Source organism: Sapajus apella, unplaced genomic scaffold (genome assembly GCF_009761245.1).
Source record: "Sapajus apella isolate SASKATOON/1434 unplaced genomic scaffold, GSC_monkey_1.0 scaffold47, whole genome shotgun sequence".
In the NCBI taxonomy this organism is placed as follows: domain Eukaryota; kingdom Metazoa; phylum Chordata; class Mammalia; order Primates; family Cebidae; genus Sapajus; species Sapajus apella.
Genome location: NW_022436987.1, coordinates 1,134,225 through 1,154,658, shown reverse-complemented (window position 1 = coordinate 1,154,658; position 20,434 = coordinate 1,134,225). Strand labels below are relative to the sequence as shown.

General features: G+C 37.5%; 1 protein-coding gene and 1 pseudogene across 1 annotated transcript; both read right to left on the bottom strand.

Moving 5' to 3' along the window:
• Positions 1-6,774: 6,774 nt before the first annotated feature.
• On the bottom strand, positions 6,775-7,755 carry LOC116524988 (putative olfactory receptor 52P1). The gene has a single exon (XM_032240503.1). It carries the CDS (start codon positions 7,753-7,755, stop codon positions 6,775-6,777), a length of 981 nt encoding a protein of 326 aa, XP_032096394.1.
• A 5,014-nt stretch (positions 7,756-12,769) lies between these two features.
• LOC116524987 lies at positions 12,770-13,711 on the bottom strand (annotated as a pseudogene).
• Between the last annotated feature and the right edge of the window lie 6,723 nt (positions 13,712-20,434).

Sequence of the window (20,434 nt, the reverse complement as noted above, 5' to 3'; positions counted from 1 at the left end):
ATGACTTCTAACGAATTCTTACCCCCTCTCTACTGTGGCGAGCTAAACAATCTATAAATTCTAAGAACATCTTTAATTCCTGTGATCTAGAACAGAGAGGGTGCTCTCTACTAAGCACTCCTTTCTGTTGGGTTTCACCTAGTCTTGCCTAGGAAGATAAGTAGGATGATGCCTACAAGCAGGAAAACATCATATTATCTATATAAGAGAGTAACAAAATTGTAGCCAGCAAGTCCTGTTGTTAATTCTCTTAGACAAGAAATGACCCAGTCTACTCTTAACTATGAAAGTGTTTCTATGGAGGCTGTGTTGGGAAAAGGTTGGCATAGGAGGAGGAAAAGAGGTAAAGCCAGAATACGGCTGGGCTCTGTGTCCCCACTCAAATCTCACGTTGAATTATAATTCCCAATATTGGGGGAGAGACCTGGTGGGAGGTGATCAGATCATTTGAGCAGATTTCCTCTTTGCTGTTCTTGTGATGAAGTTCTCATAAGATCTGGTTGTTTGAGAGTGTGTAGCACTTCCCCTTTTACTGTCTCTCTCTCTGCTCTGCCATGGTAAGACACGCTCGCTTTCCTTTCACCTTCTGCCATAATTGCAAGTGTTCTGAGGCCTCCTAGTCATGCTTTCTGTACAGCCTGCAGAACCATGAGCCAACTAAACCTCTTTTCTTCATATATTACCCAGTCTTAGATAGTCATTTATAGCAGTGGGAGAATGGAATAATATAGTCAGATCATTATTTTATGTTAGACTCTTTGTACCTTTTTGTTCTTCATAAGCCAGATCTCCCATTGAAGGTTGGAGACTGAGAGAGGATTTATGTCTAACACCTTCATGATTAGCATGGCAAAGTTCAGAGAAAACTAAAGAAATAAAGTGTTAAATAGTCTGCTCTCATTAAAATATAATCCCAATGATGGAGAAGAATTATAGCATTCAAATATTGGAAAGCAAGTGAAGATACTGGGTGATAGGAAACTCTAAGAAAATTCAGGGTAACTGCTTAGGTTGGGGTATTTCTGTCCTAGAAAAGGAACAAATAAAGGGTTCCGCATTATCTTCCTCACATTCTATTAATTCCAGCAAAAATACCATCTCTTTAGGTGGCTCCATGATAGTTATTCTAGGTATTTATACATATAATATCTCATTGAATTATTTTAAATTTAACTCAACTTATATAATAATATCCATTTTGCAGATTAAGTTACAAAGGCTCAATTTCTTTACGTAAGTTACACTTACTGGTAGTGAGTAGTTAGCCTGGACTCTAACCCTAATATATCTAATCATAAGACATCTTTCCATTCTGTTATGCTTATATTGTCTTTTTAAAGACAACCAAGAATATAGAATAAAAAAGTTGTGGAGTGGCCGCGTGCTGTGGCTCATGCCTGTAATCCCAACACTTTGGGAGGCTGAGGTGGGTGGATCACAAGTTCAGGAGCTCGATATCACCCTGGCTAACACAGTTAAATCCCATCTCCACTAAAAATACAAAACATTAGCTGGAATATATACCTACATGACTGTTGACTGGAGGCCTTAGTTTCTTACCACATAAACCTCTCCATGAGGCTACTAGAGTATGCCCATGGAAGCTGATTTCCCCAAGAGTTAGTAAACCAGGGAGAGAGAAAAAGATTCAAAACGTTTTATGACCTAGCCTCTGTTACAATCTACTGTCACATCTGCCATTTTCTATCGACCATGCAGAATAACCCTGACACAATGTGTAACAGGACTAAAAAGGCCTTGTGTACCAGGAAGCGTGAGTCACTGGGTGACATCATGGAATCTGGTTACTGAAGTGTCTGTGTTCAAATGTTTTATCTCTTCCAAGGCTCAATAGTACACTAAGAGCTGTTTATCAAAAGGCAAGAAAGCCTCTGTTGCAGTTGGTACGGCCTTACTCCCAAATCCCATGATTCTTCATTGTGATACTCCTACTGGAACTTGACATTAGTTCCATCCTGCATCTTGTCCCACGACTGATACCCAATAACAGGTTTTCCAGATCATGTGGCCCAAGCAGCAGAGATGCTTGCACAATGGCCTGAGCCTGCTGCTCCCGGCCTCCAATTAAAGTTACAGCCTCCTACATCACCCAGTATTTGAACTTAAGCAATATTTTTACATGTGGGATGTGTCACCCAGATTCTAAAGGATATTTTTAATTTCTGTGTTTCTTTCCTCATGGAGTTGGAGGAGAGTATGCAAAATATATCAATTTGACTTTTGCTTTTGAGGGGATATCTTGGTATTTCCCTGATCTCTGTACCCTGAAAAACTTTACTAAAGTGGCAAGTTCTTGCATCTTCATAGGATTTGTCTCCTACCTCTGTAGTGCTTGTATTTGAGAAAGTCCTATAATAATATTTAGGCAATATCGCTCATCTTGCCAACTATTCGACATGATATTGTCAACGTTATGGATCAGCGTGATATTTTGTGGGATGCCAAGAAGTCTAGATCTCTGTGGACTCTGTCATAATATAGGGCGGGAGAGTTAACATAGTCTTGAAACAGAACTGTAAATGAATATTGCTTCTCCATGTGAACGCTGTTTGTGATTCACTTTTCTAATTCAATTTTCTAACTCACCCTTCCACTATAGGTGATAAAATCCTCTTCATATACTGCCATTACTTTATATACTACCATTACTGAGGCTGTCTGGTTCTTACAATTAGCTATTATTAGGAAAAATACATTACACAAGTCAATGACTACATCCTATGTACATCAGGCCTTAAGTATGCTGATATACCTGTGATACCATATCTGGCACAATAGATGCAATCAGAGTTTCTGTGTAAGTATAAAATAGTCCATAGTTATTCATCAGGATTCATCTACATTCTGCATGGACCAGAATTAAACAGATATGTGATAGGCACGACAACCTTGGCATCTTTTAAGTCTTTAAAGATGATACTAAGTTTTAGCATTCTGTTTCTGAGAAGGTGAGTTAATTTTTGCTCATCCAGCCTTTATGTTCTAGCACTTTCAATCAAGCATCTTCAAAATCCAAACCCAAGGGTTGCCTTTGGCTCCTGCCAATACATGCCAGCTAGTTCTTGTAATTCTTTAGATATACAGCTCTTTTATTCTCTGATGAGATCTAGAGTGTACCTAGCTGCATTATGCAGTAATGAAGCCTTAGTTATAAGCCTGGCAGCCAGGAGAAGGGGAGGAAGAACCTTGTGAGTAAGTGCCTGTTGTCTTTTGGAGCATAAGTTTCTATAGCATCATCTAGTACAGAAGTAATAACAGACTGCTGCAGAGATCTCTGCATGTCTAGAAGGTCCAACAAACTTTATTGAGTATAAGTCTTCAGAAGCCCCCATTTGGATAATAATGATTCTGTCCCAGTTTTCAAAATTCTAGCTTTTCTTTACCAACATATTGACCTACATGTAATAGAACCACTTTAGTTGAATGTTTAGACTTCACTGGACCCCTGTGAGTCTCCCAAGCAAGTCTTCAGCCTGCCATTGACTGTGTATGCCCTTCCACTATAGGTGATAAAAAGCCTCTTCATAAACTACCACCACTGAGGCTTTCTGGTTCTTACAATGAGCTATTATTAGTGGCTCTGAGACTCTCATCTTTCGAAACAACATCAAAATAAGTCACCAGTAATCAGTAAACTCTATTATTTTTGTAGGCAATTCTTCCTCCATATATTTCAAATGGATATATCATCGCACTTACCACCTTTACTTCCACTGGCGAAATAACAACTGAACTACCACCTCTTCTCAGGTACTATCCTGCCCCACCTGCCAATCAAGAGAGCATCCTCTGCCTGCCAGACAGAAAGTCCCAGTTTCTTATCTACTTGTACCACTCTCAGTGTTACTAGCATTACTATGACCCTTGAGCAAAGCAGATGCTAAGACGGGATTTACCATATAAGAATTTTAGTCAAAGAAACACCATGTGAAAGAAAATAAGGAAGCAAATCATCATAGATTGGGACAGCAGTCACATCACAACGTAAGTTCAATCCCAAGTTAAAAAGAAAGAAAGAGAAGTTTTGGTCAAAGTATCTTAGACTGTGATGCAAAGCAGAAGTCAGCTTACCAAGGAGCCTACCAACATGTCCCACATTCCCCAGTAATGGGTTTCCTTCAGCATCCTCACCACACTCAGTCATAGTGGAGAGTAGCCAATGGGAGGCATCACCTGGGTTCAAATTCAATGATAGATTTCAAATTGCAGGATTTAGGCCCTTCAGTCAATTAGGCTCCATGTAGTAGGAGGCCTCTGTAACACATTCATATGACCATCATAGGACACTAAAAGGAATTTGGAGGGCAAGAGAAGAGGGTACTATGAGTAATTATTCCCCACACTCTCTTCGTCTCTGGCTCCTTTACTCCTTTAATTTATCTGTGAAGTTTCAGAGAGTAAACATGTTTTGCTTTGCAGGTGATATGGTTTTTGTTACAACTAATCAGCATTTCCACTCTAGTGCAAAAGCAGCCATAAATTATAATGTAAGTAAATGAGTCTGGCTGTATTCCAATAAAACTTTATTTATTAAAACAGGCAGCAGACCAAACTTAAATCACATATCACAGTTTTCTAATCCCTGCTCTATAGTCATGGTATTGTTTATACAAATGAAGAAATGGAGTCAATGCACATGTCTACTAATACAGGATTGGTTAAAAAATACTATAAGATAATTTTTAAAGAGCTGTAAATTTATATATACCATCATGGGTTGATGCCAAACAATGCTAGGTTATACAATAAATTTCAAAATACAATGTGTAAACATATTTCCATTTTATAGTGACAATACTTGAAGATTTTTGTTTACATAAGAAATAGGTATGAACAGATACATGTTGGATTGGGTTGGATAGTGACATAATTTTTATAAAAACTATCAGGAAAGAAACAAAGAAAGGAAGAAAGGAAGAAAGAAAGAAAGAGAAAGAAAGAAAGAAAGAAAGAAAGAAAGAAAGAAAGAAAGAAGGAAGGAAAGAAAAAAGGAAGGAAGAAAGAAAGAAAGGGAAGGAAGGAAGGAAGGAAGGAAGGAAAAGAGAGAGAGAGAGAGAGAGAGAGAGAGATACCATAATATCATATAGCATTTGAACTCTGCTTTTGTCCCTCAATCCTATTTCAACCAGAGTAAACAAACAAACAAATTCACTCTAAGATTTTAGCAAAAAGGAAGTTCAGTGCTGCCACAAGTGTCAAGCTAACAATTCCCTCAGGCTGCTTTAAATTCTTAACTATAACATTTTGCTGATGACTTTTTTTTCTTTGTAGGTTTGTGATGGCTTAAATATCTACTTAATACTTATTTCAGATAAGCAGTACTCTGTTCTTCAGCCATTAATGCTCCTGCAAATTTTCCTTGATCTCTGGTCTTGCATTTATAGAAAAGGCGCTTCCTAGTCAGTTCTCTTTTTTTTCCCCTCTTGAAAGTTGGACCTTTTATTTCAAGCTGAAATATCTGAAATATCCCACCTTTCTCAGCTTACGCTATTAATTTTTTTGTTTATTTGAAGCCTTAATTATCAGTATAACTAGAAGAACATTCTAGAGAAGTTTCATTTATTTTCCTGCCATTTTAAGAGTTTCATTTAAGTAGTGGTCATGTGGCTTTTAAAGTAGGTATCTTTTTCATTGAATTCTGCCTTTATATATTAGCTGTACAATGTGAGGACAACCCCTAAAATATTTTGGGCCACAAACTTTATGTGTCTTAAAATGTTTAACACTATACCCCAAATCAATGTCTAGAAGCGATGAACAATATCTCCTGAACTTAATGTGTTCACGTATCGTGGCACATGATCTGAACTCTACACACCACCCCAAGTGCTTGTTTATTATTTCTTCCTGGATTTACAGAGAAATGGCCTGGCAGAGTTATATAACCAAGATTTCCAATATAAAACTTATTTTTATAACTATGACCCTTTAAAGAACATTCTCAGAATTTTCTCTTTGCTAGAGATTCTTGTCTTATGCTGGAATTAGTTGAGACAAACAGAACAGTTGCCTCTAGGAGCTGTTACAAATAAAAATTTGTAAGAATGCATATCCACTTTTTAAGAGTAAGAGTTTCCCATTTTCCCCTTTTCCTTTGAAATTTCTCTGGGAATTTCAGATTATGTTTTCTGTACATATTCCCTAGGCTTATAAGGAAGCAACAAGTTCTGCTGCTCAAGCGTAAGGTTTCTGCAGTAAGGATAACATAGTGACTAAATTCAATTTTGCACTTTCATTATCCCTTTTCACTCCCCCTAAACAATCTTCTCCATTTTACCTTCTCCTTGAACACACACACACACACACACACACACACACACACACACACCCCTACATACACAACTCAGCCTTATCTTGGCAAAGTAAGTAGCATTCTACAACTCACTGATTTGAAGGTGGGCAAGTTACTGGTTGCTCATATGTTCTCACCGCATGGAAACATTCTACCTCATTTTACATGTGTTCAGTGTGTGTGTGTTGTTCAAAGTGCTTTTATAGACATTATAACATGTAATTGGTCCAATGCCTGTGTCAGGTATAGAGAGCAAATGTCATTATTTTCATTTCACAGTGGGGATAATTTCCTTGCTTTGGAGTTACTGAGGCCAAATGTCTCCTATGCCTTAGCCTCTCTGACCAACGACAAACATCTTGGCAGCTAAATCTGACAATGTAACACATTTCTATCACTAGTTGATTTCCTCAGGAACTGCATCTACTTAACATTCCTTCCTCAAACTCACAGATGCTGGATTAGCAGACAAGTTTCTGACCATGGGCAGTGGTTGCGGGTTCTTTTCTCCAGCAACCATATTTGGTCACTTTGTCACGGAACTCCTTCGTTTTCACTCCATAAATTATAGGATTGAGCATTGGAGGTACAAGGAAGTAGAGGTTGCCAAGAATGGTATGGACATGGGGTGGAATGCCTCGGCCAAAACGGTGAGTGAGAAAAGAGAAAAGTGAGGGAGTATAAGAAATAAGCATGACACAGATGTGTGTGGTGCAGGTGTTGACTGCTTTATGGTGGGCTTCCTTAGCAGAGAGACGCAGTATAGCCTGGATGATTAGCACGTAAGATGAAGCAATAGCTGAGAGGTCTAACCCAGCAACCAACAAGGCCACCACCAGGCCATAAATCCGGTTGAGTGTTGTATCTACACAAACCATCTTCACCACAGCCATGTGCTCACAGTAGGTGGTGGGGATGACATGATTGGCATGATAGGGCATTTGCTGAAGGAGGATGGGCATGGGGAGAATAAAGAGGATAGCTCTCACCAAACTCACTAGACCAATGAGTCCAATGCGGCTATTGGAAAGGATAGTGGCATAGTGCAAGGGCTTGCAGATGGCCACGTAGCGGTCAAAGGCCATGGTCATCAGGACAGCTGACTGCATGGCCGAGATGGAGTGGATGAAGAACAGCTGAACCAGGCAGCCTTCATAGCTGATCTCGCTCTGGCCAAACCAGAAAATGCACAGCACCTTGGGAATGGTGGTTGTAGACATGCCCAGGTCTGTGAGGGCCAACAGGCAGAGGAGCAGAAACATGGGTTTGTGCAGGGAGCGCTCTGTGGAAATGGTGAGGAGGATGGTGCAGTTCCCAAGCACAGTAATGAAATACATGGAGGAGAAGGGGATAGCTATCCATTTGTGTTTGTCCTCCATGCCAGGAATGCCTTGGAGAATGAAGAAAGAAGGATGGCCCTGTGAGGCATTGCAAGCAGTCATGGTGGCACCCTGCTGAAGTATCTATGGAGAACAATAAAGAGGCGACATGAGCTTCAATTTTAAAAGAGCTTCAAAATGGAAAACAAAGATTGAAATGTTATATGCAAAAATGACTCTGAAATCATGATATTATATATCATAAAGTACAGTTGTAATAGTACAGTAGCAATAATGAGGTATAACTGCATTAATATTCAAGAGGATATATTCTATGCTAAATGCTTTTATTAAAAACAAAATGGTTCTTATTAAATAAATATCTCATTAAATATATTTCAATATTAAGAAATAAACATGTATCAACATAAAGAATAGAACTTGAGATATGTGCAACAAAAATGCATGGAATAGAAAGAGAAGCTGACAAAATGCAATATAGCCCTCTCAGAGACCAAAAGATGAACTGTATTCAAAAAAACTGATTTTTTTAAATTAAGATAACTTAAAAGCGTATAATAGAATTCTGCATCCAAAAATTAAGAAATCCACATTTTCAGCAGATACAGGATATGAGGGAGTGGGAACATTATTGATGAGAATGGTGCATTGACAATGAAGAATGAAGTAGGCAGTGGGATGCTGGACAGCTGAAATTCACCAGAATGTGAATATAAAGCCCACCCTTATCTAGAACCACTTACCTGAAAGGGAGGCAGTGAGAGGGTAGGCAGCTGGTCCAGACACCTTCTGCAAATGTATGTGTGAGTGTGTACGTATGTATGTAGGTATACCTTACCAAACACCCATATGGCTCTTGGAGAGCACACTCATGGCCCTGCATCTCTCCACACTTCACTTCTGGGTGTCCAAAATAAATGGTGTGGCCTTTTAAGTAACTTAAGTAAAGGTCCTCAGGGTGCCCAGCATTAGCTCTTTGCTTATTTCTGCCAACCCCAACCTTCCACTCCCCAACACACAAGGCACAACTATTATTATGTGTAAAACTGACCCTGGAGGTTGCCTGAGCTCCCAAGAGATGAAGATAATTAATCTGAGGAATTCAGGAAATGTTCCAGTCTTTGCCAATCTTGGAGGAGTTTGAGGAGAGAGAGGGTGAAGTTAAAACTGAATCAATGGATGAATAAATAAACTGTGGTGTATATGTACAATGAAATATTATTCAGGCTTAAAAAAGAAGGATAATCTGTCATTTGACATAATATACATAGACCTGGAGAAGATTATACTAAATTAAATAATCCCATCCCAGAGAGACAAATACCACATGATCTAACTTACATGTGAAATTTGGAAACAGGGGATGTCTAAAACGTACAGAGGATAAAATGATTACCAGGGTTAGGGCCACAGAGAGGAAATAGAGATATTAGATACAAAATAGCAAACATGTAGAATGAACAAGTTAAAATACCTAATACGCAACATGGGCAATATCATTAATAACAGTATATTGTATCAAGGATTTTTGTTGAATGAGTAGATTGTAGCTGCTTTTGCTGCAAGGGGAAAATGGGTAACTATGTGAGACAATGAATATGTTAATGTGTTCCACAATAGTGGAACATGTTTATACTAGAGATATAGGTATCTTATAACATCGTATTGTATATCTTAAATATACACAGTAAAATTTATTTTTTTAAAAAAGTTGAATCTGTCACTAGACTGGGAACTAGCCATTTGGGCATCCTAAATGCCCTCATTCCCAAGCATGTGTAGGTGTGGGAGCCAGGGAGATGTTTATTGTGTGGCTGGCGTAATTATGCCAATTAAGGCATCAGAGGTATAGCTTCTGTTGATGGATACACTGGCAAAATAGTGTTAGCAGCCTCATATTCTATCTCTGACCTTTTCTAATTTTTAGTCTCTCACCTTCGTCCCAGGCCAATTGCTTTGCTGTAGACGTTCCTTGGGGCATCTTCAGCAATCCTTTGCACTTCAGAAATATTTCCAAGGAATTAAGTAGATGGGGCACAGTGGTGAAGATCTTTGGAAGAAAGATCAGTGTACTAAGAATTAAATTATTCTAGTCAACTATTGTTGCATAAAAAACCACTCCCAAACGATGGTTTTAAAACAATTTATTATTATCCCTTATGATGCTATAGGTTTTTCTGAGGTCATTTGGGCATTTCTCACTTGGGATATCTCTCTTATGTGGCTATAATCAGAAGTACTAGTCAAGCTTAGCACTGGTGCTCCTAACTCGGAGCTCAGCCAAAGCTGTCAACCACATGACCTCTCCATATGGCTTTAGATTATCACAGCGTGTTGGTGTGTTCTATAGTGCCCAAAAAGTACATATTCAAAAACACCAATGACAAAGCTGTAAGATTTCTTATAATCTTGCCTTAAATATCCCCAAATGTCACATCTATTTTTAAAAAACATTGCTAAGGGCAGACAAGAAAAATAGGGAAAGAAATTAGACTTTACCTATTAGAAGAATGGTGAGGTAATATTGCAGAAAAGTGTATGCGATGCAAAATATTGTTTTGCCATCTTTGAAAAATAAAACCTACAACATTCACAATACACATATCCTCATATATGCAAAATACATTTGTCTCTTCTTGAAGATCCCAAAGTCTCCTTCTCATTATGGGATCAATTTGAAGCCCAGAATCTCAGCCTCAAAATCAGGATAAAGTATGAAGAAGACCCTTTGGATTCCATTCCTTTTATACAGCACCACGAGTACAGCTTCTTTCGGTTTGGAGATCTGTGAAGTAAATTAAATGAGTTATCTGCATCCTACACAGCCAATATACAATTGTGATACAGAGATAGAACAACTGCAATGGATACTTGTATGTGAAATAGTGGAAAAGTTATGTAACTCCCACTTGTATATTGTAATTCTAAAGTACAGCCAGAAATATATTACCAGTTTCCTAATAAGGACCCAATCCTGCTCCCTGAGAATAATTCTCCATGGCTTGGTTACAACCACAGGGAAATTGACTCTGTATTCTACGTCATCTTATTTTTGTAGCAAAAAAATGACCTACATTTACATATGAGTAGCTTTCTCAAATTTCTTCCTGCTTAATAAAGTTAAAAACCTAAAGACTTCTTTTATTTTGCAATGGTTATGGCCTTTTCCGCCAAGGTTCATGGTACTTATATCTACAATTTTTCTTAAAAACTGAGCTTGCTACAAAAATTTTAGAGTTTACTCTATTAGACAAAAGTCATACCCACAAATACCTTTCAGATTTTTATCTTTCTGATTTTATCTGACAGTTACAGTACTCTGAAAAAATATTCTAATGATTCTTAGAAGCTTCTTTTTCTAATTGAAAACCTCTATTTCTCTATTGTTAGCAAAAGATCTTACAGCCCTTTCCTGGAGATGATACTACACCCTGGGACCATTTTTCACTGTGAGAATATTTTGTCATTGGAGAAGCCGGTGGTGGAGAGAGTTAATTTCTTCTTTGAACCTAGCCAGATATGACACCTTTGTATTTACTCTGAATGTTGTTTGAACATTAAACAATTTCATTTTTACTTTATATTTCTTTTTACGTGCATTATCATATGTAGCATAAAAATTGTGTTGGTACTTCCAGTACTTTGCTTTGAAATCTCCTTAGCCAAATACATCTGTTTATTAAGATACTTTTCAATTTTTCATGTTATTGCTCCAGATATCTGATATCTTAATTGGACTCAATGTCCAAGATGGCTTACTGACATAGCTAACAGTTGTTGGCTGTTGGCTGGGATATCCACAGGGGCTACTCACTAGAATATTTAAATATGACTTCTCCATATTGCTTAGGACACTCGTAGGATAGTAGTTTGGTTTCAAAGGGAGCCTACTAAGATTAAGCATTTTAAGAGACTGGGTTGGAAACTGCAAAGACTATTATGACCTAACTTCAGAGGCTCCAGAATGTTTCTTCTGGCGAATGCTATTTCAAGGAATTCCTAAGTCTAACTCACTTTCAAGAGAAAGGGTATTGGACTTTATTGATGCAGAAATGGCAAGAAGTTCACAACGCAAAAGAGCATGGAAGACGGAAAATATTGCTATGGCCATCTTTGGATAACGCCTTCTGCCATATCAAATTATTAAAGCAGCATCTGTATAGACACTAAAATCATCAAAAATCATGTCAAGAGGGTTTTGTGTGTGTGTGTGTGTGTGTGTGTGTGTGTGTGTGTGTGTGTGTGTTTTGGGGGGGGATGGGGGGAGAAAATAACATTGTGCCAAAAGTCTTCAAAGAAAGAATGACCCAGTCTCAGTCTCAGAAAATAACTGGAACAAGTAGAGATAATTGATAATAATAGTTTGATGATGTAAGATTTAAAGCTGGGAAATTTTAGGATAAGTGAGTATTAGTTAAGAAGTAGTTACATGGAGCATAAAAGAGAGCTGTGTCACTTTTAAACCCAGAAAATTACTACAAGATCCAAGCTATGTGTTTTTCAAAGGATCAGACTTGTTATGGAAAGAGCCAATATTTCTTAGGTATCAGAATCACCAGAACTGTTAAAGAATTTATTAGCCTATTAAAGCAGGATAAAGCTTACTTTCATTTTTTCATTTACATTTTTACCAAGTTCCCCAGCTGAACTTGATGACCACTAAAGTTTGAGAACCACTGTCTTAGATGATTTATTTTCCTGAAGGATTCCTTAATTATTTGCTGCTATCTTTACTGACTCATCTGGAAAGTGCCCTACAAAGGTATCCCAAATTGTGAGGATTTTACTCATGTCTTTTAACCTGTTTACAAGACTAATCTGTCTAGTTACATATGATCAACATGCTATCTTCTAAATCTTGGAAATCTTATCAGAATATGAGATATAAATTTCCCTCTGATCCTTTGATATAAGCATTCCTTCTTCAAATTTTATTTGGCTTCTCTTGACATCTACCTACTTATTTTGTCTCACTGCTTCCTATAACACATAGTGGATTTCCAGGATTTAATATACATTTAAGTCAATGTTGTAAGAATTCCAGCTTTTAAAAAACAAGAAATACTAAAAAATAAACACGATTACCTATTTTCTTTTTCATGCATTCAGCTTCTTGTCACTGGTTCCCTTTAGAGAAAAAGAGGAGGATGATTTTGTCCCGAATCTGCTTGGTCTTCACTCTATAGATTATCGGAATGGGGGCAGTGGGGATGGCTACAAAGAGGTTGGCAAATAGTATGTGGAAGGAGTGAGGAATATTGTGACCAAAATGGTGGGCAAGGACAGAGAATATGGAAGGTGTATAGAATATAAGAATAACACAAATAAGGGAACCACATGTGCTGAGGGTTTTCTGGCAGGCATCCCAGGATGGAAGGTTGAAGACAGCATGAAGGATAAGAATGTAGATGCCAGTAAGAATCAGGTCTGACATGACAGTCATCATAGGCACAGCAAAGCCATACCAAATCTTGATGGAGATGTCCACACAGGCAAGCTGGGCAATGCCTGTGTGCTCACAGTATGTGTGAGGAATGATGAGTGTTTTACAAAAAGGCGGTTCCTTTGTTAGGAACACAACTGGGGAGATGATACAAAAGCTCCTGCTGATGATACCCATCACAATCTTAGTAATAGTTTTATGAGTGACAACAGCAGTGTATCTTAGAGGGAAGCAAATAGCAACACCGTGGCCAGCAAGATGACAGAATCCATGGTAAAGTTTTTCCAGAGAATAAACATCTGAGTAAGACATCCAAGAAAGGTGATTTCCTGAGGACTCATCCAGGAGATGCTGAACATTTTTGGTAAACATGATATTAGACAGCATGAGATCTGCAGCAGTCAGCATGAAAAGGAAAAAGAACATGGGTTCTTGGAGGCTCTGCTCCATAGAAATGAGATAGAAAAGGACACTATTGCCTGCAAGTGCCACAAGGTAGGTAATAAAAAAAGGAATCCTGATCCAGATGTGAAATTGCTCCAGCCCTGGAATTCCCAGTAGGACGAATGGGCCTGGATTGAAGCTGTTCAAGTTGAATGTCGCCATTACGGTCATCAATTAGTTGTGTCACATGAACTGAAAACAAAAATTGTGGGACTGATTGTTACAGTGATCTACAAAGATCTGCCTCTGATCAGAAGGATCCTTCTCCAGTATTATCCCCTCACTTTCAGCTCTAGGAAATGACAAATTATCCTTCTTCTCTTTACAATAAAGATGTGTCAAACTTCTAGTTATAATTTTAAGCCATAATAAAAACGGTATTGCAATATTTCTTAGAAATACAAGACATAACTTAAACCAGTCTTGCCTACCTCTCAGCAACCCAGCAAGTTCTCTAACAAAATATATGCATAAAATAACATTAGGCAGAGAAACACTACTACTAGTCAGAGACTTGAAGCAAAAATTCATTGTGAAATCTCCTGTTCTGGGGAAACGAAATAACAACTGTAGAGGATTACAAGAAGTTTAACAAAAGCAGGCTTGGTTTCTAAAACCTAAGTAGACAATGGTGTCTCTTTCTTCCTTGCTTCTCCACCTAACCCCCTCACTAAAACATCTGCCTGGGTTGCCATTACTCTTACAGAAAAGCTCACTAACATAAAGAAGAAGTGAAGAACATTTCTCTATAAGGTTTAGGTGGTTTAATCTGCCCCTTCAGACACTCCTAGGTTGGAAAATTTTTCAAGAAAAGGCAGTCTCCAGTAATTTACTACATCAATTTGTCTCATGAAAGGAAGGTAAAACCCTCCTCTTGTTCCACAAAGAAGGCATACACCGGCAGGGGAAGTCCACTCTCCTGGCAATACTGTACAATAGCATTCTTCTCCGTGCCTAATCCATTTAATGATTCATTTTTTGAGACTGCATGGAAACAGTTGAATCCTTCTTCCAAAATCCTTTCATTTCATGTCATGATAGACGGCTCTTTTCCTCCAACCTCAGTATTCACTTTGTTTTTTTCTGTCTGTCCCTTGAGTGTTGGAATTCTGCAGTGCTCTACCCATGCGTCCATGCCTGCTACTTTCTTGGTGTACAAAATGCACCTAGAAGATTTCCGCAATGGCATGGCTTTAACTGTGACCCCTATGTTGAAGATTATGAAGTGTATAATTTTTAAAAATATTCCTCTCTTCTCAGTTTAAAAATTAGTTATCTTATGCTTGTAATCTTCACTTAGAAATCCTACATGTGCATCCAAGTCAATATGTTCCAAACTATTCCATTTGTCTTTCTATTGCCCCAGACCTGTTTCTCCTATAATAGTTTCCAACTCTACAAATGACAGTACAACACAATCAATTTCTCAGTCTAGAGACCTTGAAGCTATCTACATCAAATTTTTCTCACACACAATCATAATCCTCATCTTCTAAATAATTATTGTATTATACGTAAGCATTCAATTAGTAGGTATCCATGTTACATCCACTTATTGCTACTCCTACAATGACTGCTTTATCCTACATGCCACCATTTCTCATCAAGACCTTTGCATAGTTTTTCTAACATGAATGCATTCATTTTGCTTGAGAAAATTGAAAGCTGATAAAGGAAATAAAATTATGTACATATAATGAACAGAATATTTAAAAAATATGTGACATAGGGTGTATCCCAAATTAAGAGAAAAAGAAAGTGGAAAGCCTATCACTTCCATATAGAAGAAAATGACAAAGCTGGCAGTCAGCAGCAGTGGATTTTATCTATGCTAAATTCTAGGTAAGGGTCATTTCATTACCAATAGAGAAAGAGTCTCTGTATGTTGCCCAGGCTAGTCTTGAACTCCTGTCCTCAAGCAATCCTTCCTCCTCAGCCTCCCAAATGGCTGAGATTACAGGTGTGAGCTACCACAGCCAGCTGGATCCTACTTTTGATGCCATGTACAGCAAAGTCAAAATTGAAATGTAGAGATGGATCTCTAAATATAACACTTTTGGGGGGAAGGAAGACTTGAAGTCTGAGGCATACACACAAACTGGGTGGTCTTTATTACATTTGAAGAATGAAGAAAAGGTTGAGATTTTTTAAAAAGCCCATGTCTAATAATGTAAAGGCCTAGAATGCAATTCCTTTTTTCCCTAGAAATGCCAAGTCCTCAAAGCCAAAGAAAGGAGGCTCAGGGATGATATCTGGGTGTTTCTAACACTAGCCATGTTGGAATTTCCAGCGTTCAAATTGACGCTTTTGTGAAGTTAATTCTTTTTTTTTTTAATTTTACTTTAGGTTCTGGGGTACATGTGCAGATCATGCAGGATTGTGGCATAGGTACATACATGGCAAGGTGGTTTGCTGCCTTCCTTCCCCCATCACCTATACCTGGTATTTCTCCCCATGTTATCCCACCCCTACCCCCCCACTGACCCTCCCCTAGCACCCCCCAACTGACCGCACTGTGTGGTGCTCCCCTCCCTGTATCCACGTTCTCATTGTTCAACATCCGCCTATGAGTGATACCATGTGGTGTTTGATTTTCTGTTCTTGTGTCAGTTTGCTGAGATTGATGGTTTCCAGATTCTTCCATGTCCCTATGAAAGACACGAGCTCATCTTTTTTTATGGCTACATAGTATTCCATGGTGTATATGTGCCACATTTTCTTTATCCAGTCTATCGTTGGACATTTGGGTTGGTTCCAGGTCTTTGCTATTGTAAACAGTGCCACAATGAACATACATGTGCATGTGTCTTTATAATAGAACAATTTATAATTCTTTGGGTATATACCCAGTAATGGGATTGCTGGGTATTCCTATTTCTAGGTCCTTGAGGAATCGCCACACTGTCTTCCACAATGGATGCACTAATTTGTACTCCCTCCAACAGTGTCAAAGTGTTCCTGTTTCTCCACATCGTCTCCAGCATCTGTTGTCTCCAGATTTTTTAATGATTGCTGTTCTAACTGGTGTCAGATGGTATCTCAATGTGGTTTTGATTTGCATTTCTCTAATGACCAGTGTTGATGAGCATTTTTTCATATGTTTGTTGGCCTCATAGATGTCTTCTTTTGTAAAGTGTCTGTTCATATCCTTTGCCCACTTTTGGATGGGTTTGTTTGTTTTTTCTTGTAAATCTGTTTTAGTTCTTTGTAGACTCTGGATATTAGCCCTTTGTCAGATGGGTAGATTGCAAAAATTGTTTCCCATTCTGTTGGTTGCCAGTTCACTCTAATGATTGTTTCCTTTGCTGTACAGAAGCTCTGGAGTTTAATTAGATCCCATTTGTCTATTTTGGCTTTTGTTACCATTTCTTTTGGTGTTTTAGCCATGGAGCCCTTGCCTATGCCTATGTCCTGAATGGTTTTGCCTAGGTTTTCTTCTAGGGTTTTTATGGTGTTAGGTCTTATGTTTAAGTCTTCAATCCATCTATTTTTAGTGTAAGGTGTCAGGAAGGGGTCCAGTTTCTGCTTTCTGCACATTGCTAGCCAGTTTTCCCACTTTTTATTAAATAGGGAATCCTTTTCCAATTGCTTGTTTTTCTCAGGTTTGTCAAAGATCAGATGATTGTAGATGTGTGGTGTTGCTGTTCTGCTCTATTCAGGCAGCTTGCTGAGGCTTTTCAGCCCAGCGAATATTTCCTGTTCTGTGGGTTGTAGAGGGATTGGGTGGAGTGCTGTATCTGAACCAAAGTCCCAGAGGGGGAGATAGAGATTATTCTTAAGTATTTTGCTGTTAATGCTATTATAACTAGAATTTTTTAATGCTATTTTTATTGTTTATTTTTTGCGTTCAGAAATGCAACTGATTTTTATATTGACCTTGTATCCTGTTACTGTACTGAACTTATTATTCCTAATAATTTTAAATAAATTTCTTATAATTTTCTGAACATAAGATCATATCAAGTGCAAATAAAATAATTCCACTTCTTTCTTTCAAACAAATAACAATATGGCCAGGTACAGTGGCTCACCCCTATAATGCAAGCACTTTGGGAGGCTGAGGTGGATGGATCCCTTGAGGTCAGGACTTTGAGACCAGCCTGGCCAACACACAGAAACCATCTCTACTAAAAATACAAAAAAAATTAGCTAGGTGTGGTGACAGGTGCCTGCAGTTCTAGCTACTCGGAAGGCTGAAACAGGAGAATTGCTTGAACCCAGGAGGCAGCAGTTGCACTGAACTGAGAACATGCCACTGCACTCCAGCCTGGGGCACAAAGTGAGACTCCATCCAAAAAAAAAAAGCCAGCAAGTATGAAAAAAATCCTCAACATCATTAATTATAAGAGATATGCAAATCAAAACTACCATGAGGTATCATCTTACCCTAGTTAGAATGGCTATTATCAAAAAGTCAAAAATAACAAATGCTGGTGAAGATGTTGGTAAGACTGTAAATAAATATAGCCATTATGGAAAACAGTGTGGAAGGTTTTCAAAAAACTAAAAATAGTACGATCATATGATTGAGTAAGCTCACTACTATGTATTTATCCAAAGGAAAGAAAATCAGTATAACCAAGAGACATTTGCACCCCCATGTTTATTGCAGCGCTATTCATAATAGCCAAGATATGCAATCAACCTAAATGTCTAACAACAAACAGATTTTTAAAATGATATATATACAAAATGATATACTATTCAACCATGAAAAATGAAATATTGTCATCAGTGGCAACATGGGTGAATCTGAACATTGCTATGTTAAGTAAAATAAGTCAGCCATAAAAAGATAAATACTGCATGTTCTCATCCACATGTGGCAGCTAAACAAAAAGAGCTCATAGAAGCAGAGAGTAGAATTATGGTTATCAGAAACTGGGAAAGGTAGAGGAAGGTAAAATAGGGAGAGAATGGTTAACAGTTACAAAATTACAGCTAGATAAAAGGAATAAATTCTAGAGTTCTACATCACTGTAGGGTGAATATATTAATAATAATTTATTATACAGTTCAAAAAGCTAGAAGAGAGGATTTTGAATGTTTCTTACACAAGTGAATTTTAAATATTTAATGTTCTAGATACTCTAATCACCCTGATTACATTATTATACATTGTATCAAAATATTATTATCCTATACCCATAAACAGTATTATACAATTATTGTGCCAACTAAAAAAGAAGAAAAAAATTATGTTGTACATCTTAAATATATACAATAAAAAATCATTACTCTAAATACAGTGAATAAGAAGCATTAAGTTATAATAGCAGACTCAATATAGAGAACCAAAAAAAAAAAAAAAAAGAGTCTACGTTAAAATTTAGTAAGAAAAGCTAGAAGATGATTAAAGGTTATAGCACCCTAACACTATCAGAGAAAGAAACGAAAGCTATGTGTCCATTAAAGAAGGTAAAGTGTGAAAAAAGAATAAATATACCCAAAGAGCAAAATATATAGCTCTAAAATTGGCTGTAATTTTTATCACACTATAGTGATTGAAAGAATCAAAATTATATTGTAAAAATGTAAAAGTATTGGATTATTCTACAAATAGCTTAGAAATAATTCATTATTGCTTATAGAAAAAAAGTAGCTAGATCTATAGTTCATGTTAACTACCATAGAATTCTTCATGAATCAAAAAAATACATGTAAATCAAATCACAAGAAAATCTTCATATTGTATTAACAAAAGAGCATCTGGCCGGGCGCGGTGGCTCACGCCTGTAATCCCAGCACTTTGGGAGGCCGAGGTGGGTGGATCACAAGGTCAAGAGATCGAGATCATCCTGGCCAACACGGTGAAACCCTGTTTCTACTAAAAGTACAAAAAAAATTAGCCAGGCATGGTGGCACGTGCCTGTGGTCACAGATACTCAGGAGGCTGAGGCGGAAGAATCGCTTGAATCCAGGAGGTGGAGGTTGCAGTAAGCCGAGATTGTGCCACTGCACTCCAGCCTGGTGACAGAGCAAGACTCCGTCTAAAAAAATAAAAGAGCATCTAACTGTATGAGGATAAGATTTTTAAGAAATGTGTTTAGGTAAATAAATAAGCAATAAATGCTAATTTAGGTAGAAAGACAAAACTGTAAATATAGAATGAAAAAAAAAGCCTGAACGATGACACTAAATGATATAATTTCAAAAAGTAGTAGAAGCTGCATAAGAGGCAAGATTTTAATCTTAATCACATTATTGTATTAATAAGAAATAATATAAATATACTAAATATCCAAAAATGGAAATCAATTGTTTTAAAAAGAAAAAAGTGGTAAATGTCATTAGTGGAATTGAATCTCTAATGAAACAAGTAAATTACATAAACATGATAACTGAAATTCAGATAAAGAGATAAAAATAGAATTTCTAAAAATAAAATATATTTTCTAACAATTATGATATTTTACAAAGCAATTTTAATATTTTAACAATTGAATTAAAATTAGTGATATTAAGGAAACTTTAAAATAACAAGTATAATTTATGAATAATCAGAATACCTAAATAGACCAATATATGAAATAAAAAGAAAAACTTGTCAGAGACTATCTCCCTCTAAATGGTGCTTATATGGGACAGTTAAATCTATTACTAAACAATTATAGCTTTTTTATTTTATTTTATTTTTGAGGCAACGTCTCACTCTGTCGCCCAGGCTGGAGTGCAGTGATGCAATCTCAGCTCACTGCAACCTCTGCCTCTGGGATTCAAGTAATTCTCTGCCTCAGTCTCCCAAGTAGCTGGGATTACAGACTCCCACCACCATGCCTGGTTAATTTTTTTGTATTTTTAGTAGAGACGGGGTTTCACCATCTTGGCCACACTGGTCTTGAACTCCTGACCTCATGATCCACCCCCCTTGGCCTCCCACAGTGCTAGGATTAC